The sequence below is a fragment of the Pseudopipra pipra genome, chromosome 2 (genome assembly GCF_036250125.1).
Source record: "Pseudopipra pipra isolate bDixPip1 chromosome 2, bDixPip1.hap1, whole genome shotgun sequence".
Classification (NCBI taxonomy): Eukaryota; Metazoa; Chordata; class Aves; order Passeriformes; family Pipridae; genus Pseudopipra; species Pseudopipra pipra.
In genome coordinates, this window is record NC_087550.1 from 26,394,915 (window position 1) to 26,420,223 (window position 25,309).

Here is a 25,309-nt window from a genome sequence, read left to right on the forward strand (position 1 = left end):
CGTGACCCTGAATGTTATCTGCTGGGAAAGAGTATAAACCAACTTTTCATTCCAAGAGAAGAGACAAGGGTAATAGGGGGCAGGGAACTAGAACACAAAGAACACTACATCAATAGCTAACAAACAGGTAAGGAATTAATAAAGTAGTTGTTGTGTGTTTGCTACAGCAAAATAAGGTGATAAATAGCAGACAACTGGGGCTTATAATGCATCTGGCAAACCAACTTAATTATATTCTTTGACAGGATAACAAGCCTAGTGGACAAAAAATACTCCACAGTAGCTATCGGTATAGTTCCCTGAGATGACCTTATATGGGGATTACCAAAATCTGAACGGTACTTCTCAAACTCCAGCTCTTCCAGTGTGTGCCAAATGCAGGGAAGTGTGTCACACTGTGCAGTGTTTTGCAGCCAGCAGACAGTCATTTTAAACTACATGGCTGTTTTAAGCCATGTTGTTTTCTCAGCCTCCAGATCCGCGAAAGCCACCGAATGAAAAGTAAATTACACCAAATCCCTTTAGATAGAAAGGATCTGAATCTTAAACTTCAATATTCTAGAGGGGCTCAAAAACACAGCTACGCGGATGTTTTGCTATTAAAGCAAGCAATCGAGGCAATAAACATAATCTTGGTTTATTTTGCCATCAGGTGGTAGTCAGCAGTTTACTGGAGGTGGAAAAATTGTTGGAGCTGTGAACAAACACCCTCTTCCAAATTCATCAGGAAGGCTATTGCTCAAAGGTACGTACTTCCCTCCTCCTTGACACCCACTCTGCTGCCTGATTTCCCATGCTGGAAGGTGGCATTGTTCACGCACTTGTTTCAGCCAGCGTGGGAGGAGATCTTTCCCTGGCTGTCTCTATAATACACTTCCAGGCAACTAGCAAGGGCACTAGGAGAGGTGTAGAATGGTGTAAATCCATCTAGTGCCATTACATGTCAGATGCTCTCTGAAGAGGAGATCCATTTGGAACACCAGCCATGGTAAGTACATTGGCATTACTACAGTGTATTTTAGAGGTGCTTGTTCCCTGTGTCCTGGTTTTGGGCCTATAAATACCATCGGTTCCAGTGGTTAAAAATTGCATAGCTAGCACAAGGACTTTGTTAGTAGCACTGCTAGGAGCTTAAAACATGAGCCAGGTGTGGCATGGATGACGTGGGTCAGATCTGCTAACACAGAGGTATTTGAAAATACATGAACCTCAGTGTGGTCTTGCTACTGGAGTAGGACAAAAATCCATCTTCTCAGGAGAGGTCACACAAGAACACGGTTTGGTCCATTTCTCCTGAGAAGGTCTGGAGCAAGTATGTGACTTCTCTATCTCCTACTGGTTTTTGTTCTCAGTTGCATTCTATATGATTTTGTGAGTCTTGTGGGTGGCATCCTTCCTATGGTGGGGGAGTTGGAACTAGATGGTCTTTAAGGTCCCTTCCAACCCAAACCATTCTATCATTCTGTGATTTTATGAGTTCTCTCTTATCTTTATGTTGAATGACAAGAAAAAAAGAAAAGTTATTTCTTTGTGAAATTGCAAACTAGCCTCCACTATATTCCTATAGTGGAGATGGGATCAAGTCAAGTGGGAAGTGAAACTAATGATACCTCTGCCTTGTACAAAGCCTGGTGAAAAATAGCCAAACACAGGACAAGTGTTGGAGAATTAATCAAAGAGGTCTTCTGTCATGCCCAAGCAACCACTCTCAACCTGAGAACAGAACCATACCTGAGGAACAGAAAGGTGGAAGCACATACTAGACTCTGGAAGGTGAGAATACACAAAGTGCAAGCTAGAAGAATGAACCGAAATCAATTAATTGAAGTTCAACCTCAATAAATATAAAGGGAAGGATGAATAAACATGAGTACAGAGAAATTAAGAGGTCACAGAAAAGAGTCCTAGGGTTAATGAGAACATACTCAATGGGGAATTGCTAGATGAGGCTGGCACAAATACACAAAATGTTCTATCAGATGGATATTGGGATTAATAGGTGTCATGACTTTAAGCAAGTAATGTAACTGGAGAGTATTGAAGCATGTTTTGGTCAGCACAATTCCAAAAATACAAAAGCCAAATGGATAGAAACGAGATGAAAGAATTCAAGAATCAGCAAATCTGGACCCAATTTGTTTGTTAAAAAACCCCAAACACTCAGTTTAAAGTTTTCTTAATACTGATACAAGTAAGTCTCCTAACTGTGGAGCTTGGAAGAATAGGACCTTGGTTCCCTTCATGAGGGAAAATGGAAACAACTGTTTGTAATTAGCCACATTTTCAGGAATTTTTGTTTATTTCTGGCTTCATATGCTGTGTTCCACTTTATTTACAAACACTAATATGTTATTGCTGTGACTGCCTGTTGAAAAGCACAGGGAACATACATAGATGCTTTAGAGAGGGTGAACCACAGCTTCGCAGTAACTTTCCGGAATGGGCACAGGGAAGAAAAGTATTAGGGGTAGTAGGGACGAGAGCTCTGCCTACAAGCTGCTGAATCACTGTCAGGAAGCTCACACCTTCCAGACTCAGACAAGGCCCTGGGACAATTCTTGTACCTCCTAAGGCTGGCCTGGTGATGGTAAGGTGACTTCACAGCAAAGATCAAGTCAGACCATTTGCAGAGATGCACGTGACGTGTGATACCTGACTGAACCAGCACCAGTGATGTGTTCTCTGAACTCAGGAGGGCAGACCAAGCCAAAAGTGATGAGCCACACCAGAAGGCACAGATTTAGCTGAATTGAAGAAGGCAGAGAAAAGTCTATGTGTCTCTGATACCTGTAACTGTGAGTAAGTAGGAACAACTGTTTCTGTGCTTCCATTTATGCAGCAGTAGCTGCCGTACAATGTCGAGGTATCCAGTACAGTTTCAGTTTAGGATGGAGGCGAGCATAAGCTACCCATTTGTCAAGAAACAGAATGGGATGGCAGAGGAAACAAAAAAAAACCAAGGGACAATTAAGTTAAAGAAATGTAAAGCTAAAACACAACCAGGATACCTTGCAGAAATGGAGAGACACTGTAGACAGGATGGTGAAATTTTCATCTTTAGTTATTTTAAAATTAGTTTCTTACATTGGTCACTACAGAAAAATCTTCTGAACAAGCTGAACACAAACAATTGGCTTCTTATTCTAAAACAAATTTAACAGCAACAGCCCAAAGCAAAGCTGACTCTGGAAACAAATTACAACTGAGCTTTGGTTGACTTCAGCTCTTGAAAACTTCACTCTTTCACTGATGGTGGTCACCAGAGATATACCCCATTACCACAGCTACATCTACACTGCTAAAGGCCATCCACCCTAAGAGACACTTACTCTGATTTCCAAGCCAAGTCATGTAGTGGAGCAGTCCCCCCAGTTTCTGGTACTTCCCTCTAGAGAACAGCCATGCGCTCACCCTGGGCATCCTCTGAATTCCCCACAGAACTCCCGGGGCCCTGGAACACAACCCGTTATGCTGTTTTTCTTTCTTTGTCAAGCCAATGTGCACTAAAACAAAAGCCCTTTTGCTGCAGCCCCACCTGTTTTTAAGTAGGAACATGCCATAAAGGTTGGTGGAGGTATTTAATTCTTCAGTCCCAGCTCTGTTTGCCTACATAGTGACTCACCTCACATGCTTCAGATCAGCTTCTTTTGAGGAGAGGAGGTGTGATACAGGTCCCACTGCCATGCTGAAGATGACACTCTGTTATGCTTGCAAGACAGGTCTTAATTACAAAGTGAAAATTGTTATTTCGTGCTAAAGTGCTGGGACAAGATAAATGAAAGCAGAGGAAATATTCAGTAACTGCTGAAAAGGACACACAACACCCATACACAAGGAGATGTCTCATTAATTACTTGCTTTAGTCCCCTTTGGGCTCAGAACACAGCAGCAATAGAATTACTTTTGTTAGCAGCTGTGGGCTCTGTTTTGACTGAGATACTTATTTTCTCTTTATACTTTACTGGTTTTTGGTGTGTTTCTTTTTGGTGTGGGAATTAATTGCCTACAATTTACCTAGAGCCTGTACTTAATTCACATGTCAATCATTCATGTTTCGTGATGTTTCAAAGACAGCAGCAGAAAGGAGGACTACTAAGAACAGAGCAATCCTTTCAACATACGAAGAGTCATTCAGGACTAGAGTTGTTAAAAGCCAGCCCAATAAGGTATGTGATATTCAGCGATTGAATGCCACGCAAAAAAACCAGTACACTTGAAGCAGTAGTTGTCACTGGACTGAATTCCAGAGAAAATCTCTCCTCCTAGAGACCAGCTTTTTCGTTCTGCTTTACTTGTCCAATATTTTCTATTGCAAATCTTGAAGAAATCTCAGAAAAAAATAATAGAAGCTACTGAGGGACTAAGATGTTGTAAAGCAAACAGTATTTTTTCCACAAACTCTGTCCACAGAGTGACAACGGGCCCTAACTTGTGACATCACCTCCTAAACCCCGTCAAAATGTTTGAAAAATAATTGTGGTCCTAGAGACTTGTCTCAGAACTGCTTCTTGTAAATGGAGTTTGTTACTCCACTAAAAACAGCTTAGCCCTAAGAATCATCTACATTCATACCTTTTGCCTGGGAGGGAGTGTCAGGAGGGAACATGAGTAATTGCAGTGGCTCTGGAGCTAGGGCCCAGAATGCAGGGTTGCCTGTGCTGTCCTCTTGCTCCTTCCCACCTCGTTCCCAAAAATAATGGAACACGAGACAGAGTAATTTGGTCACCTCTCCATCGTGCTTTGTCACCGCTACCCATGATCTTAGCAGTTTATATTTATCCAAGGAGAGAGGAGGTGAAACAAACAGAAGGAAAGATGGAGGAGTGGATGAGAAACTAACAATTCCTGAAGCTGTAGAACCTGGCAGGCTTTGGTTTTATGGCATCATGGTGGATGGCTGCACAATGTAGAGCTGGCTTCTGTTGTTAGCAAAACTATCAGCAATTTTCCATCCAGCTGGGAAAGATTTTCTGTTAATGCACATCATGATTTTAATAGCATGTGTGTAGGTGGTGAAGAATTGAATTTTTTTAAAACTTTATAATCAAGGTGAGAGGAGGCAGGCACAGCACATGAGAGAAACATGCGGTGTCAACTCATCTATTATCCCCCAGGTCACACCGGCAGATCTTTCCCACCTCCCACCTACTGACTGGTCTTAAAGTTGAGAAATGTACCCTGCTCTGAGCACTTGGCTTTTTTATTTATTTATTGTAAAAGCTTAGCTAAAGGTGGAGAAGAAGGATCATTGAGTTTATCTGTTAATCTCAGAGGTTAAAAGTGATTGCTCACACTTCGTATCCAAAAAAAATATCTACATGCAGCCATATATATATGTAAGGTGTGCCTGTGGAAAGGAATCTGAGCAGTGTTTGCTTAGTACAAGATGAAGAGGAATGTGCAAAAAAGCAAAATCCAACAAGACAGGGCAATTAGTAATTTTACCGTTAATACATGTAAATGCAATATAAAACTTGAGCTTTGCACTCTGGTGACTTGGGTTTAAAGCACAGCCTGCTTCATCTTCACAAGAATGTTTTCACTCTCCTCTAATGACAGGGACACCAGTGCCATTGATGCTTTTTGTTGTGCTTTGCCCAGTGGCTGCTGAAAGGGGCCGCTTCCCCTGCCCTGGCCATGCACTCCTGCGACTCCCCTGCATTAGCTCTAAGCTCTAGAGGTTGTGCAAAGGGAGGGCAAGCTGAGTGAACAAGCTGATCTGCCAGAAAACTTAAAAAGCCAAAAAGCAAATAGTTCCAGCACATTGATCTGCCTTACACGTGACCTCACAAGGTCTGGTACAAGGGATGTAGCAGGCAGGGGAGGCAAGGAAGAGATGGCTGGTGTAATGTCAGAGTAAGTTAGGCCACGACTGACTTGTCATCATCAACACAGAGCCCAACCGAGTGGTCACGCTTGACAACTTCGAGATGCTCAGAGCAGTAGTCTTGTTGTTTGGGGCTCTTTTCCTCCTTATAAAGTAAAGAGAAGATTGATTGAAAATTCCTGTGGTTGGCCTGGTGCCAGTCCCATAAATAGTATGAAATCAGCCCTGTTCTAAGTTGCTGGCCCACAAATGTGTATTCCGCTGTACTCACCAACTGGGAAGGACAGAGAGCCACTCATCACACTGACAGTCCACTGTACATCTTCAAATACAGCACATCATATACTGTCTCCAAGGATGGCACGGCATCCTGGTTTCTGTGCTTCTGCTTCAGCCACATTTGGTTAGGATGCCATAAATTCTCCAACTCCTTCAATGTGGCTTTTATGTCTGAAATGTTTTGTGGTTGTTTCATGGCCTTGGCCCTAAAACTCTTATTTCCTTATTACCCTGAGGGTAATTTCATCCACCCAGATTCAACAAGCATCACTATACTGACAAACATAGTACTGACTGGTGTCACTCTCCTGTCCAAACTAACATCTCAGCTTTCATCTGACATAATTTTAGGGCTAGCTAGCTGTCAAATTCAATTCAGTATGGCCAAAACAGAAAGCTGATTTTGACTTTTCCCCTCCTCCCCTCCCTTATGTTTTTCCCCTCCTTCTCTATTACTCCCTCTTCTCCCCCCCAAAACATTGAAAACTTATGGCCTCCTCCTAATATCAATATCTAGTTTGAATCAGCTTTCTCACACATCTATCACCCCAGTTACATTCAAGGCTTGCTGTCTCCCATTGCATATTATTCTAAAATCCCCCCTGTCCTGTTCATTGACTCAACTACATCTCCCAAATGCAGTTTATCAGCTCCTCTTTCTAATAAGCTAGTGAGAATAGAAATTTTGTTGCATTATTACCACATTAGTATCTTTCTCCTGACCAGCCAGAGCAGATTGTATGGCAAAAGAAGAGAGTGTGGCCCAAAGAAGACATTTCCAAAGACACTTGTGATGCACCCATTAAAAAAAGCACAAGAGCATCATGCTTCAGGAATTCTGTATCTCTGAGTTTACGCCAGGCAAAAGCCAAGACTCGGTATGTTTTTATACTTGAAGTTGTCAAAGCTTACTTAAAATTAATACAATATTTTTATCCCAGCATGAGGTTGTAAATATAGTGTTCTGTATTCATAAGTGATTTTAATGTAGTATCAGAAAGACTGTGATATAGAGCCTTACCTATCTACCAGTATTTTACATGCAGTCATTCCTAGAAGTTGGAAAAACTTCAAAAGCAAGTTGAAGTCAGCTTAATTTGGCTACCTTTCCAGAGGTAAAAGAGTGTCTAAATAAAGTATAATGACCCCTTTCTTCCAGGAATGATTTTCGTGAGGTAGGATTCCCCCTGAGCTCAGTGAACAGTCTTTGGGGATTTCCTTGCTGGATGAGTCTAGTGTGGAGGCTGTGTGAGCAAATGCCTTAGAGGAAGTGAGAACAGAATAGCTGCTTAAGAAGATTAATGACTGGATTCCTTAAAGCTAGCTTATGGGAAAGGTGATCTCTTATGTGGGAGCCAAAGACAATTAATTAAAATGGGTCAATTAGCCTGTCAAATACAACATGTATCCAGAGTTCAAGCTTTTATGTATTCACACCAGAAACTGTAAAATCAAGGGAGAGGGAAGACCTTTTTGAATCCTACAGGGCAGAAGATGAATATGAATTGTTGAAGAGGTAGAATACTTGCCTCAGCCTCCACCAACCCCACACTTGTGAATGGGTAAATGATGTGCTGGGTCCTGCCACTGGTGTACACCAGCAACTGCCTGCATCTGCAGCATCCTTCAGTGTAACAGAGCCAGAACAAACTGTAGAGATAGAAAAACGTGCAAGTTAACACTTGGATGCCAAGTGCCCACCAAAGCCGCTCTGCCACTCCCGTCCTCAATTGGACAGGGAAGAGAAAATATAATGAAAGCTCATGAGTTGAGATAAGGGGTGAGGTCACTCGCTGATTACTGTCATGGGCAAAGCAGTCTTCATTTGGAGAAATTGATTTAATTTATTACCAATCAAATCAGAGCAGGATAATGGGAAGTAAAACAAATCTCCAGCAGCACAAGGAGACAGGAATGGGGGTTACAGTCAGTTCATCACATGTTTTGCTGCTGCTTCCTCCTCAGGGAGAAGAGTCCTTTCCCTGCTCCATTGCAGGGTTCATCCCACAGAAGACAGTTCTCCCAAACTTCACCAGCATGAGTCCTTCCACAGGCAACAGTTTGTCACAAACTGCTCCAGCACAGGTAGCTTTCCATGGGGTGCAGTCCCTCAGGAACAGACTGTTCCAGCGTTGGTCTCCCACAGGGTCACAAGTCTTGCCAGCAAACTTGTTCCAGTGTGGGCTCCATTCTCCACAGGTCCACAGGTCCTGCCAGGAGTCTGCTCCAGCATGGGCTTCCCATGGGGACACAACCTTCTTCAGGCATCCACCTGCTCTGGTGTGGGGTCCTCCATGGGCTGCAGGTAGATCTCTGCTCCCCCATGGACCTCCACAGGCTGCAAGGGGACAACCTGCCTCAGCATGTTCTTCACCTGGAGCACCTCCTCCCCTTCCTTCCTCGCTGACCTTGGTGTCAGAGCTGTTTCTCTCACATATTCTAACTTCTCTCTTCTCTGGCTGCAATTCTTCTGCCCAATGACTTTTTTCCCTTCTTAAATAAGTTATCACAGAGGTGTGATGGGCTCAGCCCTGGCCAGCAGTGGGTCTGTCCTGGAGCTGGCTGGCTTTGGCTCTTTTGGCCATGGGGGAAGCTTCTGGCAGCTTCTCAAAGAAGCCTCTCCTGTAGCCCCCACCCCCTCTACCAAAATCTTGCCACACAAACCCAATAAAACACTGAATAAAAACCCATTTCTGAGGTGGAGTCAAATTCCAGCTATATAAGCAAAGAGGGAACTGTAAGGAACTAGAGTATTTTTTTTCTTCTAAGTGTGGCATCGGTAGCATCAGAATATAAAAACCCAAAAACATTGAAGATGCAGAACAGATTGGATTTCAGCACAAATCTCTGGAAAGAAAAGACAAACCCACCTTGACAGAATCAGTTTTGGTGAGTCTGAACTAAATGCAGTGATGAAAATACTAAGTCAGTCAGTTATGTGATATATTTTAAAGAATAGTCTGATGAGAACTAGAAACCACCTTTGTTCTATCAATCACTTGAAATGCATTTCCTTCCAAATGTGTCTAGAATCTTCACAAGCATCAGTGTATGTAAATTCAGAGATGAAAGCAATAATTCATACTGGTAGGAAAGCATAAGGCATTTCTAAGTATGAATGCCAATCATTCTCCATAGGTTATGTTGCTGAGCAATGAATAGGATGTGAACCTGATAAAAACTGAACATTTCAGAAGGCACACAATCCATAAAATGTTCAAAATGAGGGAGAACTTTGGGTATACAACTTGCCTGTAAGCACACAGAGGCAAAGGAAGGGCTGGGATGCTGTGTTCGTGTTAGCCAAGAATGGAAAGTTTAGACACGTCTCCCCTTGGCTTTTCAAAAAATCCTGGGATCACAATGAAATGGTCAGAATCTGTGCTGTCTGGGGGACAAAAGGCTTTGATGAATCACTCAAACTCCTACAGCCCAGGCAGCTATGCAAACTTAAATACCAAATAAATTACTACTTGTATCTGCTATACATACTTACCTTCAAACTTGCCAACAGGTGAAACAAATTACTAAAATACATGACAAATGAGAGAAAGGTAGAATACTTTAGTTTAGCTGTGTGTTATTTAATAACCGCTAGATTCTTAGACCAGGATTTATAGACTTATTTACTTTACAGAGATGAGAAAATAATTCTCAAAAATACGGAAAACTGAATTCTATTAGGAAGAAACTGTCAAAATGCTCCATATAATTTATCAGTTTGAACACTTTCCAAATGATAGAGCCAAAGATTAAAAGTGATTTTCCTTGTGGATAGAGATGAGCATGATGTGACGTACACGAGTGGGCTATGCAATTACTTGCTAGTCACTCAGTAGAACAATAGACAGAATGACTTTTTAATTCTTTTCCTGGATTTGGGCAATAAAGAATGGTTTTATGACACAACTGGGATAAAAGAGCACATCCATCTGGTGTATCCCACCTAGAAGGCAGTGGGTCTGCCTGAGAGAGACTTACATTTGCAACATGGGACATGGTCTCTACCAGGTATTTCAGAAAACTCCTCCTGCACCTTCTTGGGAAACTCATTTGGTTCAATGGTCATCGCACAAAACTTGAGATGTCAGATAGCTGTGATTAATTCTCCACTGATAAAGGCATCAAACCTCTATAAAGGACAGGATTGGAAGTCAGTGACAGCTATTTTGGACTAGTTTAAGTCAATAGGAAGACTGAACAAATATGCCAGGTTTAAAAGATGACTCTAGTAGAAATAAAATGCAAGCAACATTTGGAAAAAAACAATTCTGATGTTTCCAAATCAAACATTTCCTATTTTAATTTACATTTAGATATTTATTTTAATATATTTATATTATATATTAACAGATATATTAACATTGTTTTGGGCTTCTGAACTGGAAAACAAGTTATTCCAGGCACTCTAAATAGGATATACTGTTTATACACTGAAGACTTACGCCCAAATCTGAGGTAGACAGTAGGTGTTCTCATTTCCTTCGGGCTTGAAGAAATGGCCATTTATAGGATTATACACACACAAATTGCAAAGGGACAGACTTTATGTTCAGCATTATGTTGCAGATCAGCATGGCCCTAACTTCTTAGCCGGAAAAGCGCTCTGCAAATATCCACTGCCTGAAGGATGGAGATGGGACAGCAAGGATTCAAAGCCTCTGAGACAACTCAGTCCAATCCAATACAGGCACTACACACCAAATTCCTATTTGATATATCACATTGGCATAAAGAAAATCCCTGACTGAGAGACAGAACAAGGGCTGAAGAATAATACAGCTGTCATTCCTGGCATGAAGAAACATTTTTTAAAGTTCTAGCTCTGATTGGATTTTTACTGCTGACATTTCTGCCAGACTTCCTTTCAACGAAGCATCGAGACTAGGATGGAATATTTCATAGGATACTTGCAGAGGAGACAGAATGGTCTCATCTGCCTTCACTTTGCTCTTAAATTAAGATTAAAGGGGGGAAAAGGAACAATGGAGGGAGGGGGAAAGGAAGGCTTAAGAGCCATTACAGTGATCAAATTCACCCACAGACTAGCGCAGCCTGACACAATTCTTAGACAGCTGATTAGGTGGTTTTCAGTCTTTCTGCAATGAGGGATCTGGCTGTGGTCAGGATGTGGCCCTGATCTGGGAGATGGTTTGTGGGGGATGGTTCCACAGAGTATTAGCGAGATTTTCTTCATAGACTTCATAAGAGGGTTGAAAGTCAGACTGCAGGCAGCATTTGTTCCCTGGAGTCTTCTGATGAGGCTGTTTATTATGAAGTATTGCTTAGTCGAGAAGAGACAAGTGTATTGGTCTTGCAGGTCAACAGTAATGTATTTGCAGAACATAGCAGTTGTTAAAAATGAAAGATGCAGACATAAAACTGAATGCTCTTCATGACAAAAGGATTGAAATACTAGAACGTGGGATCCATTTTCCCTTTGCTCTTCTTTTCTCTCTCTGCTTTAATCTTTCCAACTATTGTTTTATGCAAATATCTACACTGTTTAAGGCCATCTATATGAAAGGCCAGTCACCTGCTTTTGAACCAAGGTTATAACAAGTCTAGACTTTTCTATGAGGATTTTTTTGCACAGAGGCCAAGGATGTGATATCTGATATTTTGTGAACTGACACATTATATTTTTGGTTCCTATGATTCATCAAACTACTTTGAGTGAATGGACCTTTTTACCCTATAATTTAAACTGAAGGATATTGAAGGGCAACTGAAATTTTCCCCAGCTAAAAAGAAGTCTCTTTTCTGTGAGTATTAGAAGAAACCTGCTCAAAAATGCAAACTGTGCTGATGGCTTTTCTATAGAGCAAGTGCAGACTCATTAAATGTATTCTTTTTTTCTTTCTAACTCCTTATGCTCTTCTTCTAATTGAATATGAATTCAAAGATTATGTTTCAAACTTGCAAGGCTGTGTGGGTTTGAAAGCAACCGAGACAAGTATCCCCGTCCTAACTGAGACCTTTGTTAGTACAGAATCTAGTAAAACAAGCTAACAATTTGGAATACGTTGGCTGTCACTTCAAATGTCAGTGATAATTTGCAAAACATTCAGAGCAATAATGGGAAAAGGCACAAAACGTCAAATTTGTAGCAAAGCTGACAACAAAAAGAATATTCACTGTGAATTACAGGCTTCCTGACTTGCTAAAGCTCCTACTGATTCTGCTTTAATAAAGGATATTCTTCTTTCAAGGGATTTAGATACAGTAGATTGTCTAACATGCTTAACTGATGCTTGAAGTTCTTTGTCTGAAAGCTTATCCTTGATGACTTCGAAATCTCTGGTCTCTTGCTAATGTTTTTGGGAGGGTAATTGGTCAGTTTGTGATCTGGCTATATATTACCTGGATAGGTACACACTTGGTCAAGGACCCCACCATTTCTTTCTACTGGCTATCCCATTTTCACAGATTTTTTTTTTTTTTTGAAAGCTGTTCTGAGAACTAATAACAACTGTCTTTGGAAAGGCATTGGCTCCTGCTGTTTTGCATCTACTAGAGAAGACGAAAATGTTCAGAATGAAAAATATTAACAGAAAATTCAGAAAAGGTATATATTGGTCAGACATATGCTTGATGGAAATTAAAGCTTCAGAGTAGGAGAATAACAAGTCTGCTTTCTGACAATCTGTACCGCTTACTAAAAATATTTCAATGAACCATTGCACCTTTAGATACATCGAATGTCGACAGGCTGGATTGCAAACCTGGGTCATTAGAAGTTCAAATAGCCTGGCTCACAGCAGGACCTGGGAAAGCCAGACAGTTTTGTCTAATCCTTAGTGAAGGAGTAAGAGGGGAAAGAGGTAGCTAAGCTATGTGACAGACAGGGATCTATAAAATAAAGTATTAAGAAAAGGGATTAAGAGCAAGAACTAGAAAACTGTGCATAGAATACAATGCAAATTGGATGCAGAGAGAATACCAAAATGTCAGTTAGAGAACTACAATAAAGGCTGATAAGAAAACTGTGGCGACATGGTACATGGCATATATTTACTACCTTAGTAGTTACTAAGTCTCTTAGACCAGTTTTGTGTCCCAGGCAAGGTCCCACATTGTCGTGACTAGAACCCAAGTTATCTTGATTTGACATCCCAGAGTTCTGCATACTTGCTACAGTAAAGATACAGAAGATGATTGCTGTGCAGATAGTAATCACTGAGGCTTTAGCTCCTCCATGGCTTCTGTTACAGCCTGTAACCCACAATCTGTTAGAAAAAGACCCCTGCTTCCAGAGCAACCAAATCTAGGTTGAGTCCCACCTAAGGCCTGGGAGAACCCTCTGCAAAAAAATGCATTCCTCTATGCAGCAGGACAGCCTGTACAGACCAGTCCAAATTCTTTGCCCCAACTGCTGCTCGGGTGACTTGTGACAGTTCTTCACTGAGATACGCAGCCCTTCCTGGATATGGCACATATTTGTACTATAACTCAATAGGCCACCACTGTGATGAATTTATACTGTATGTCTGGGCCAAACCAGATTTAACAAAAGCCAGGCCACCCTCATTGCTCTGTCCAGGCCGATAGCTCTGCCTTTCTTTGCACTGGCTCTGGGGCTTGTCTGACCCTGTGCGGAGTTAATCCAGCTCATTAACCCAAAATAAAACTATTGACTTTCCTAGCAAATTAATGCATTGCTGAAGGGACAAAAAACCCTCAAGGGCTCAATTGGATGCAGGATTTTCCTTTTCAACACCAATGAGAATGGATCACCCAAGCTGAAACAGATAACTCTACTTTACACCTGTACTTGGCCTACTGTGCAAAATGGAGTTCTTATTACAAAACTACATTCTCAGTTTTGTACAGACACATCCTACAGCTTCTTCATTAAGAAATCTGGTCTCTGAGCATGCATAAAAGATCTAATTTTTATGGTAAATATTTCTATCCTGTACTTGTGAAGAGAAAAAAAAGGATTATGTATTAATATTACATGAGGATGAGGAATTAGCTTTTTATCCATTGACACCTATGTAGGATGAAAATGGCACTGCTGTTTTTCAATCAGCAGTCTCTGTGGCACCTGAGTACTGAAAGATCCTAACAGAATAGGAGGCTTCCAGCCTTCTAATGTTTTTTCTTAACAGCTCTCTTTACAGCTAATAATTCAAAGGGCCAAAGGAAACCTCATGTTATTCCAAGAATCAAGCAGAATGACCAAGGTAATAATAGATCTGGCATTCTAGGTAATCCTAGACAATACAGTGATGTTATGTGAATTAAAGCAGTCATGCTATGTGTGATTGAATCAATAAGGGGTTAAAGGTAGGAATATAATGAAAGCAAACCCGCATGGCTTTGTGGAAACAAGTCTTGACAAGCAGGCCTGACTTCAATTTTTTATGAGATTACAGGTTTGTTTGATCAAGGTAACCACATGGATGTGATAGACTTGGACCTTCCTAATGAATCTGATTTAGTAGTGCTTGACATTTTGATTAAAACATTAGCATTATATAGCCTTAATAAAACACATTAAATAGATTAAGATCTGGCTAATTGATAGAGTTCAGCAAGCTGTTCTAACCAGATACTCAGCACTGACTGGGGATATTTTTAGTGGGGCTCTGCAGGCAGGAACACTATGCTTGCTGCCATTCGATGTTCTGGAATTACAGAGAAACATGGGTAACACTGGCAAATGTCCCACAGTGTAATGAGGAATGGGTAGCTATGGAAAGTCACAGTTTTGCCTGCATTGGCATAAATGCATTTCTGGTATCTGATTACATACTTTTTCTTTTCTTGCAGGGTATAGTTGCAGGGCTGTGGTCTAGTCAACCGCTGATGGGTACACAATGATTTCTCTTGAGGGTCGTTGATTTTATCTACTAATTCATGTATTGTTGAAGGGAGTTGTATGAATCATTTTAAAAGCATGAGCTGTGAAACCACCCCTTATTGCACACTTCTGCATGTCTTTTTTTTTTTTTTCCTAAACTACCAAGAATATAACATGAGATTTAAATATGTTTGAAGCTTTAAAAAGTCAGGAAATTCTAGTCCATGGGCTGAAGAAGGATTGCTATAAAAAAAATAAACCAAAAAAGCCAGATGAGGTAAGCAAAAAAAAAACCAAAGAGAACTAAACAACTTCAATGATCAGTCATGTACAAAACATATATAATCTCTACTACTATCACTTTCTGGTCAGCTGATCTATGCACATCTTTCTCATTCTTCATTTTCTTGGTCAGTTCTTGAATCAGAGGGAGGTTAGATAACACTGAATTAATATTACTCTCCTTTGCTAGATTTGATTCTGACCAGTCTTGTTATACTGCTACACGTAATCGCAAGTTTACTTAAGCAAAAATCAAAATGAGAATTCATACAAATTTTTATGGTGTAGAATGTTAAAGATGCTCTTTCTCAGCAAAATCTTTGTAGCAAACTGTTGTCCTTTTAACATTTGGTTTGGTTTCTGTTTGACCTTGCAGAACAAGATGACTGATAAATATAAGAGATACTATTCAGGAGAATATATTTTCCTCTTACTATCTAAAATACAGATTCAGAGACAGATTTTCCACAATGCATTAGGATGTGTTATTTAACTTGGTTTATATCAATTTAACATCTAAAATCTTTTCACATTTTCATAATTTTACCAACTTGTGTTAAAACTCTTGGTGGCAAATCTATGCAATCTCAGAAGCGCCCTATGAAACATCAATACCATCTAAACCAGCACAAGCCAGCAAGTGGATGCCTCATCTATCTACTGCTTGTTTCTCCACTAAAAAAAAGAAAAGCAAATTTTTTTTACTGTGTCAAAACCGAATTGGTCCTTTTTCTTTTTTTTTTCTTTTTTTTTTTTGGTTATACATCAAAACTCCTCCCCAGCCAAGTCATTCAATGGGGCTCCTTTCTGGGCCTGTCATCAGTGTTAGTGAATTTGTCTAAGTCCTGCAATGTCCTGTACCACAACTAATTTCCATCATTCTCTCTCTGCTTCTGGATTTGTGTCCAGCTTAGAGCAAAATTTTCAAAAGGGACCTGCATGCCTTCCATGTACCAGTAGTGAGCCAAAATATTTTCCTCAGTTGATATTTTTAAACAGGACTGATTATGTTTTGTTGGCCAGTATGGTTTTGTTGTTTTGGGTCTTTTTCCTACAAGTCAGTTTTCCTAACACCACATTGGCAGTATGAGGATCCTTGCTTGCCCTTTTGGATACTCTGAGGTAATATCTAATTGTCAATACTCAGCTCTTCATTCTGATTCTCTGAAAGACAAACATTGGTATTCAAAAAATGTATGCATCTTATTCTACTTCCAAAGGCTTTTTATCATTCTTCTAATTTTCATCCTTCCCTTTCTTCTCTTAAAACTGTCTTATCTCTGTCCTCCCTAGAACTGTGGAACTGTTATATCAGATTTTCTTCCTCTGGTACCCCCTGACTCCCAGTGTCTTCTCTTTTTTGCAAGTCTGTGACATTTTCTTCATTCTAATTATTTCATTTTTAACCTTATCTTTCCCTTTCCTATTTACAATTTGTGCTGTTATCTTTCTTTTGGGTTTTGTTAGCCTTTTTTTTCACTTGCATTGCCTGTGGTGAACATAATATCAGTAGGACATGACATTCTTGAAATAGCTTCAACTGGGTTTTGACTTTTCCTTATTCTCAAAAACTCTGTACTTACATCTTTACAAATTTGCTTGCTCAGTTCCATCCTCTTTTTCATTTTTGTCTCCTTGCCATAGTCCTCATATATTTTGTTTCCCATACAAAGATATGCTCCTTTTTTTTTTTGTTTCTGGCTGCAGAAACCTATCAACCTTTCCAGTTTCATCAGCACTGTATCCTTTATTTTTCCTAAGGGCAAAAGTGGAGCTACGATTATTCTTTGAACTTCACTGCAATCTTTTTATCGTTCAGAGGGGGAGTACCTGTGAACACACGGGGATGAGCTAAAGTGAAAACAAAAAATATATGGATCTCAGTGTAAGAAACCAAAGTAAACACTATTACCTTGCTTCACAGAACTGTAAGATTTACAAAAAAACAATTAGGTGTTAGGGTGGGTATCAGAACTCTCCTAAGCACCCCTGAAACATGGGGTGATCAATGTGCACACCTCAAGTGTGACCAACGTGCAACACTTAGGCGAGGTGTTATTTATTCCTGTACAGAACAAGTTTGTTCCTTACACCATTTTAGTCAGTTCCCGGCTTCCAACCACGCCGACAGCGCTGTGCCATGAGTCACTTTTAACAGCTGCCTCATTTGCTCCCGACCCGAATAACGTTTGTATAGAGGTTTGTGTACCGTGTAACACCACGCGTGCTGGACCGCGCTTCGGAGGCCCGAGAGCCGTCCCACGCCACTTCCATGGCTTTGGAGCGAGCCCTGGAGAACTTCCGAACCACGAGGCGCCCGGAGGGGCAGCCCTGGGTCAGTGTATTCCTCTGGGGAATGAAAAGGGGACTAGTCCCCGAGAAGGCCGGTGGTGTCAGTACCCGGGCTGAGCACCGACCCGCACAGACCGCTCTGTGCCAGGCGGGAAATGGAGCTCCCTGAGCCACGGGGGAGCTCCGCCACCACCGGGACCGTCATCTCCTGTGACATCTTCACAGAACCACAGAACATCCTCAGTTGGAAGGAACTCACAAGGATCGCCGAGTCCAACCCTTAGCCCTGCACAGGGCAGCCCCAAGACTGTGCCTGAGAGCGCTGTCCAAACGCTACTTGAACTGTCGAACTTGGTGCTGTGACCACTTCCCTGAGGAGCCCGTTACAGTGTCCAACCACGCTTTGGGTGAAGAACCTTTTCCTCATATCCAACCTAAAACTGCCGTGGCACAGCTTCATGACTAAGTTTGGGTCGATTCGCCCTCCCGTACGCAGCTCAGGCTGCGAAACCAACCTGGACCCCCACGGCCCCGCCAGCCTCGCTCCCCCCGGCGCTGTTCCCCACGGCAACCGCCGCCGGTCCCGCCGCAGTGGGGCGGGGCCTCTCCACCTGACCCCTCCCCCGCACCTCCCGGCCCCGCCCACCTCGCCGGGATGGGGCGGGGCGTTGCGGAGCAAACTGGCGATGCGGCCTTTTCCATTGGCGGAAGCAGGTGCCCATCCTCACAGCGTGCCAATCAGCTGCCACGGATCGCAGCGGCCGCCAGACAGCGCTTGCCCCCTACCTGGAGCCACGGGCCGCCGAGGCTCTGGGCGCCAGTCCCCGCCCCTTCTCCCCTCTCTACCAATCTCGTCCGCCCAACCCGAACGCAGCAGCCAATCGAAACCTGAGCCGGTGCTGTCAATCACTGGCGTTTCCCCGCCCTTCTCCGCCCCTGCTCCCCCCGCAGCCCGGAGCCGGGAGCGGAGCGGAGCGGAGCGGAGGGGAGGGGGGGCCTCCGCCGGCTGCGCACCGGTGCGGCGGGCGGGGCGTGAGGACGGGGGAGGGAGGGAGGGAAGAGGAGGAGGAGCTGCGGCTGACGCCGGCGGAGATTTCAGTACCTCGGAGAACGGCTGCGAGCTAGCCCGGCGGGTGGGAGCCGCCGCCGCCGCCGCCGCCCTCCGCTCCCCGCTCACCTGCCCCGCTCTGCTCCGCACCCGCCCCTCCCCGCCACAGGTCCCCCCGGCGCCGAAGGGAGCCCGGTCCCCCCGGAGCGGCCCCGGGAGGGAGCACGACAGCGGCACAGGCTCGGTGATCGGGACGGGCAGGGGGTCGGTCCCCGCGGGGACGGGACGGGTGGTCGGCCCGGGACGGCCAGGCTGGTGTAGGAGGTCGCTCGTTGCCATCGCTCGGTCCTCACGGAGCGGCGGCCGGGGCGGCGAGGAGAGCGAGGGGGCTCTCTGCCCACATCCCGCACCCCGCATCCCGCCGCGGGGCGGCCGCGCACCCCCCGACCCGGAGCCGAGGGGAGAGAGGAGCACCGAGGGCGGCAGCGGCTCCCGGCGTTTGCTGGGGTGGGCAGGGAAGCAGAGAGCGGGAGCCGCGGCAGCGGCTGGGAAGCGGGGATCCGCTTCTCCGAAACCCTGGGGGCGAAGGTTACCCCGGCTGAAAGGGGTCTTGAGGTGAAGGGGAGATTGAATGTAGACGAATTTTGGCAGTTCTGTTGAAATAATCAAGTGCCGAGGGCAAATTTTAGGCAGATAAGATAGAGGGATGGATCCCGCTGTTTTGGATGCCGGCTTGAATTTTTTATTTACTTTTCTGTTTTGACCACTGCTAAATGTGGATTTTGTAAGAGAACCCGATGGCGCTTGTTCCATTATTCCTTGTTTGAACGTAAATCTTAGTCCTGCTGCTTGTGGATTTTTTTTAATTTATTTTTTAAAAGGACCTTTCCAAGTAGCTTTCACGTCTGACAAAATGAAGCCTTTGTATTTTTCAATCAATTATACCTAATATTGACGTCCTGTTTGGTACAAGAGACTTAAAGTGCTGCCTCACTCAGAGGACCATTAAAGACTTTCCCGGTCGCTACATGTAGCTGAATGTGTTACGACACATCCTTTCTCCCCCCCAAAATCTCCCGAAAGATTTTTCCAAAATGAAGAAATTTAATTTTCGCAAAGTTTTGGATGGTTTAACTGCCTCATCCCCCGGTGGAAGCAGTGGTGGTGGCAGTGGCAGTGGAAGTGGGGCTGGTGGTGGCTCCGTGCACCCAGGAGGGACTGCAGGAGCTGCAGGGACACCCAGAGAGGAGATCCAGGAGACGCTCACTTCAGATTATTTTCAAATTTGTAAGGTAAGGGCTGTATTTTTATTTTCTATGGAAATAATAAAAGCTGCGTTGAGTTGGAGGGGGGGGAACAGGAGGGCAGTAATCTGATACCAGTAAGCCTTTTACTTGAGAACTGCAGTGGTTGTATAAGGACTTTGGGATGAAAAGACAGATCTGGTGGATGCTTTTTTTCTTCCTGCTGCAGAGTTGGGGTGGTCAGTAAATTCATAGAAATCTTGATTTCTGCATTCAAGGCCAAATCCTAAGTTCACACTTGGATCCCGAACTACTGACAAGATTGTGGGCAGGAAAGCAAATCAATTGGTGCTAGTACAGATAAAATAAGTGATTAGAAATTTTAGATTGTATATATCTACTTCCCCTCCTCACTCTTCTCATCCTTCGTGGCTTTTTTTTTTTCTTTTAAGATAAAGGCACAAGCTAGAAATAAAAGACAGTGCACTGATTACTGAACATAAGACTTCAACTATTTGTGAGGGACTGGATGTACTTTCAGGATGGCTGTTTATCGTTAGTACTAAAGATTATAATTGCATGACAGTAAACTTAGTGGGACAGCATGAATACCACAAGTTGCCAAATTTGTTTGGAATTGGTTTTCATGTTTTGGTCAGGTCCTTAAGTGAGAATTTTCTTTGAGTAGAAAGTGTAAGATATCCCTGCGTGTTTTGTTTTGTATCTGTCTTCTGCAACAGAGCTTTCAGTGGTGCTCTTAAATGTACCAGTAAACCAGTACAAACTATTTGGTACTTCTGACTAACTCTGAAATATAAAAATCATGTATTTTTAATGAAGAGCAAAAACAAAAGGAGATGATATATTATGGTCCTCTGCTGTTATCTTTAACTTCTATGTGAATTCTGTTGGCTTTACTGCAAGTTTTGTTTGCTTATTTGTTTTGATTAGAAGCTTCAAAACCAGAATTTTTAAGTAGTGCAATATACATTATTAGGAGTAAATGGACTTCATCTATTAAGTATACTTTCCTTCTATTAACCAGATACCACTTGATTTGAAATTTAGGTTTTGGTCAACTCCCAGCACATTCTCATTTCTTTTTTGTGTTTTGGGAAGAAGAAAGCAATAGAAACAACCAAGACAAGCTGTAAGTTTGTGTGCAGAGCTAGTCCTTGTGAAACACACAGCTTCTCTCATCTCAGATACCATGTTTCTAATTCTGTTTGGCTTCCAGCTACAGCTAGTGTCAAAACTGCTACAGAGTTCAAGGGAAGAAGGATGAACCCCTATGACTTAAAGACTCAGAGACTTCTGAAATAGGTTTTACATAATTCTATTTTTTTAGATACATAGTTTTTTATAGTTCTTTGCCATCCTGAAACAAAACAGGTTCAGGCCTATTAACTCAAGTTATTCTATAGTTTAACGGAGCATCAGTAATGAGTCTATACCTGCTTCCCAGAGTTGGACTCCTTTTGCTTATGGACAATAATAATTTAGCATTTCGTGAAACTCCAGGTATTCAGTACAGTGATTTCCTATTTTTGTCACTTAAGTAAAAAGATAATGCAAACAACCAAGATACATTAAAATATTATTAGAAGGTCTGACATTCTAAGACTTCTAAGTAAGGGTAAAGTCAACATGGTTCTTCATGTCTAAGTCATTTGATAGGGCTGAAGATCTATATTTAGTATGATATATTTTTATTTTGTATGACATTTGCAAAAATAAAAAAAACATAAGATGAATTGAAATTATTTTTTGCCTAATCTCCATTATTTCTCTTCTTTGGCTTGATATTACCTGAAGACAGTTAGTATTATATTCTAATAGATCTACCTGGAAATAAATCCGATAGATCTACTTGGAAATAGATCTACTTAGTGTATAGGAATATGTCATTTGAAGAAGATTTCAGTAGGCTATATTTGCCTGCCTAAGCTCTCAGGTTGAAATGTTCTCAACAAAGTAAATATTTGTACAGGAAAGCTTTTGGTTGTTTGCAGCAGCTCTTGCTTATGAATGCATGCTACTGCAGAACTCTATTGTATACGAAATACCAGCTTTGTTGTTTTTTTTTTAAGATACAAAGGTATGCCAGAAGCAAACTTCCAAAATACGAGGTGATTATGTGCTCATAAAACACTGCAGTGTGTATTCACTGGGCTCTACTCAATCAGCTCTGTTGCAGTTTAGTAACCTTATGAGGCTGTTTGAGTGAACCCACAAATCCTCGCAGGCCCCGATCCTGCGTTAGGCACTGTGCAAGTGCTCTGGAGGCAGTGGGACCTGACGCAGGCGCAGCTTTCACCCTCCCTGCTTCAGGGTGCAGGATCCAAGCCATAATTTGTATCTCAATCACTTCAAATTAAATTAAAAGCACAACAAGGCATACATAATCCAAATTCTGTCTTCCCCAAGCTTTTGTTGTATAGAACTTCTGATATTTCAATTGTGTATTTTCATGTTCAGTTACATAAGTTGTACAGGCTGCATATTTAAGGATCCATGATCTGTGATCCTGCTGCACACAGAACTGAGTAAAGCTAATGGCAGTTTTGGTTTGTTATGATCTGCAGGATCAAGGCATGTGAGCTAACAGTCTAAGTAGCACCTCAAACTGGTTTTTCTTTCTTTTCTGATTATAAAAATCTTCATTTTAATGTGAAACATAAAAGCTGACTCATACTTAGGAATTAAAGGGCCTTACCCTGCAGTTTTTACGTAAATAAATTTCCTTTCTGAAGTTTGTGGGAGGTCTGCTTGACTGAAAGCACAGATCGAATCCTCTACCAGAAGACTTTCACTGGTAATACACCTGACTTCATTTGTAACACACCTGAAAGCCTGCTCTCCATTTTGTGACATTTTTAGGATGCTTATTACCACAGTGTCTTCTTGAGATACAGATTAGAACTTAATAGAAGTAAACTGAATATTTCATTTTACACTGAGATGTTCACAATGAGTTACTTTTGGCATTTATATTTAACACATTGATGTAAACCTCTACATTGAAAGAATGGAATATTTTTGAAACTATTACATATGAAATAGCTATGGCCTGTTTTAAGCATAGTAAATTTAGATGTTGGTAGCTCTACTAATGAATCAATGGCACCATTTAAAAAGTATTCAAACAACGTGAAATTTTGTCATACCTATTTTGTGACAACAGGAAGCTGGGGTACAGTTTGTTATATTGAGGGGCTGCTCTTGGAATTTGGGTATCCAAGTGGAAATCATGAAAGTATTAATTATAATTCACATTAATTGAATATGCAAGATAACAGCAGCATCCGAAATTTAGACGTGATTTAGTAGAATATACTAGTAAAGTCTGTGTTAATTTTAATTGGGATAGACCTAATTTCCTTGGGTTTGCTTCTTTCTGTTTTCTCTCTGTATAGGTGTTGGGTTTTTTTCTGACAAGGATTTTTTAGGCTCAACTGTGTTTGTCCAGAGCATTTAGAAACTAAAATACAGCACTGAGAGAGATCTGCTATTAATACAGGAAGTGAGAAGATCACAGTTAGGATGCTTTAAATCATTTGCGTAGAACTTTGAGCAGAGGGAACCTGAAAGGAGAAAACAGTGATTTTATTTCTTTTGCAGAAGGTTGTTTGTTGGGGGATGACGCAGCTGGGAAAAACCGAATAAGAATGAAGTTGTACATTTTTTGTACATAGAGTACGTTCTTCATGAAAATAAGTGCCCCGTATAGAACTACTTGACCTTTTATTGAAGAACAATCATAGGGTAGAATTTGTAGAGCATGAGGTTAATAACTTTATGCAGAATATGTTTGAAATCAAGACCTCAGTTAAAAGCACAATAACAGTTGCACTTTACTAGACATACAATTAATCTGCTCCAGTATGTTTTCTTTAGCTGTAGGCAGCAACTAGATACCCTCGAAAAGGTTCAAGAACTGCCAATTTAGTCTTCTTCTCAAAGAATTACTTCCCAAATGCTGATGGTTATGGACTGCTTTAAACCCCAAAGCATGAGATATTCTTTTCCAAACTGGCCTTCATGTTATTACTGGGTAGTCTTGCAATCTAATAAGGATCCCTTTGTATCTTGCTGCATTATTGATAGTACAGTCATAGTTTCAGTATGCACATGATCCAGTCTTTATGTAAAACCCATGGAAGCAGGTATAGCTTTAGAATTTTGTTAAAACTCGTATGGAATCCCATGGCAGACTGCAATTTTGTCTTCCTAATCCTACTTACCTTTGACAAAAGCAGGCCTTCAAGATACAGCCAATCAGCAGCCAATTTAAATACCTCAGTTATTTGGATTTCATATCAGGTGGTCTTAAATCTTAATTCCTAGAGTTTATAAGTGGTAATACCTTATTTTGTCAACCTATGAAGATAAACATTTAGTCCTTCTGACAGCAGTCAAGTAGGTACTTCAACTGCACATGCAACATGACACTATAGTTCAATGATAATAGAGAGAAGATGAATTTTGGAATGGCAATTAAAGCACAATGCTGCAGGAGCATATAATTCTATTTTTGGTTATGAAGAATAAAAAAAATAATCTTGCTATCCCACAGTGTTTTAGCTAGCTTGTGCTGTTTGGTTAATTTCTCTTACCTCCTTAGTAAGGTCATGCAGGGAACAAAAAATAAAAGGTGTGTGAAGTGCTACATGTCAAAGAAAACCCATTTTAAAATTAGTATGATTACTTGTAAGTGCTCAGAGTTCATTCAATATTTTAATGGTAAATAAGGTAATGTTGGGAAGGGCTTTTTCCTATATACCAGGGTTTGGATCTAAGGTTAGATGCAAAACCCTATTATGTTAAAACTACAGTCACAAATGACACTTCTAAATTAGGTTATAGTAATTTTATTAAATTTGTGGTAAGCAAAATGTATTTTTCTTTTTTAAATGTTTGTATTAATTAGAAATAGAATTCGTCCATGATAAAGAGATTAAAATCTTCTTTTTAAGGAACTTTGAAAATTTTAAGGTACCTGTAGTAGCATAACTGGATTCACTTGTTTTGGTTTTTTTGCAAATATCTATGGTTTTGCATCATTGTGTCTGGTTGTTAATCATGTATTAATCCTAAATGCATTAATACAGAGCCTTCATAGCCAACACATGCAATTACAGCTTCAAAATTATTTTCAGACTTTTACAAAAAGGTTACAAAACAAAGCACTCAGAAGTTCCACTTTTTAAAAATAAGTTTGCTTGCAAAGAGAACTTTTAATTACGTGATCCCACATTTCTTCTTTAGGTTTAATTTAGCAAAACAAATAGTGTTGGCTCATTGGAAAGCACTTCAATATTTCTCTGCATACTTAAAACTCAGAGCATGCTTGAATATTAAGTTCCCTGTGGACTTTTGCAACAGAAGTGCTCACCACTGAAGTTCCGAAAGCTTTATAAACGTTAATGAATTGACCTTCACAATATTTCTGTGAGATGAAGAGGATATTATCCTGCCTGTATAGATGCCACAGAAAATGCCAAATGCCACAAACATTTAGTGTCCAC

General features: G+C 41.4%; 2 protein-coding genes across 19 annotated transcripts in view; both read left to right on the top strand.

The window, feature by feature from the left end:
• Positions 1–12,735, top strand: part of GTF2E1 (general transcription factor IIE subunit 1) — an 89,032-nt gene extending 76,297 nt beyond the window's left edge. For 5 of the 8 annotated variants that reach the window (XR_010428119.1, XR_010428115.1, XR_010428120.1 and 2 more), the window contains one exon: positions 653–12,735. The gene's annotated coding sequence lies outside the window, so the exon portion shown is untranslated. The remainder of the gene's footprint in view (positions 1–652) is intronic. The other 3 variants (XR_010428116.1, XR_010428117.1, XR_010428118.1) reach the window with 3 other exon arrangements.
• Positions 12,736–18,612: 5,877 nt separating this feature from the next.
• The window catches only part of STXBP5L (syntaxin binding protein 5L), a 194,221-nt gene continuing 187,524 nt past the window's right edge, over positions 18,613–25,309 (top strand). For 10 of the 11 annotated variants that reach the window (XM_064644486.1, XM_064644487.1, XM_064644491.1 and 7 more), the window contains exon 1: positions 18,679–19,829. In XM_064644486.1, the coding sequence (XP_064500556.1) occupies positions 19,632–19,829 (198 nt within the window). In that variant the 5' untranslated portion in view covers positions 18,679–19,631. Of the gene's footprint in view, positions 19,830–25,309 lie in introns of all 11 variants that reach the window. The other variant, XM_064644494.1, reaches the window with a different exon arrangement.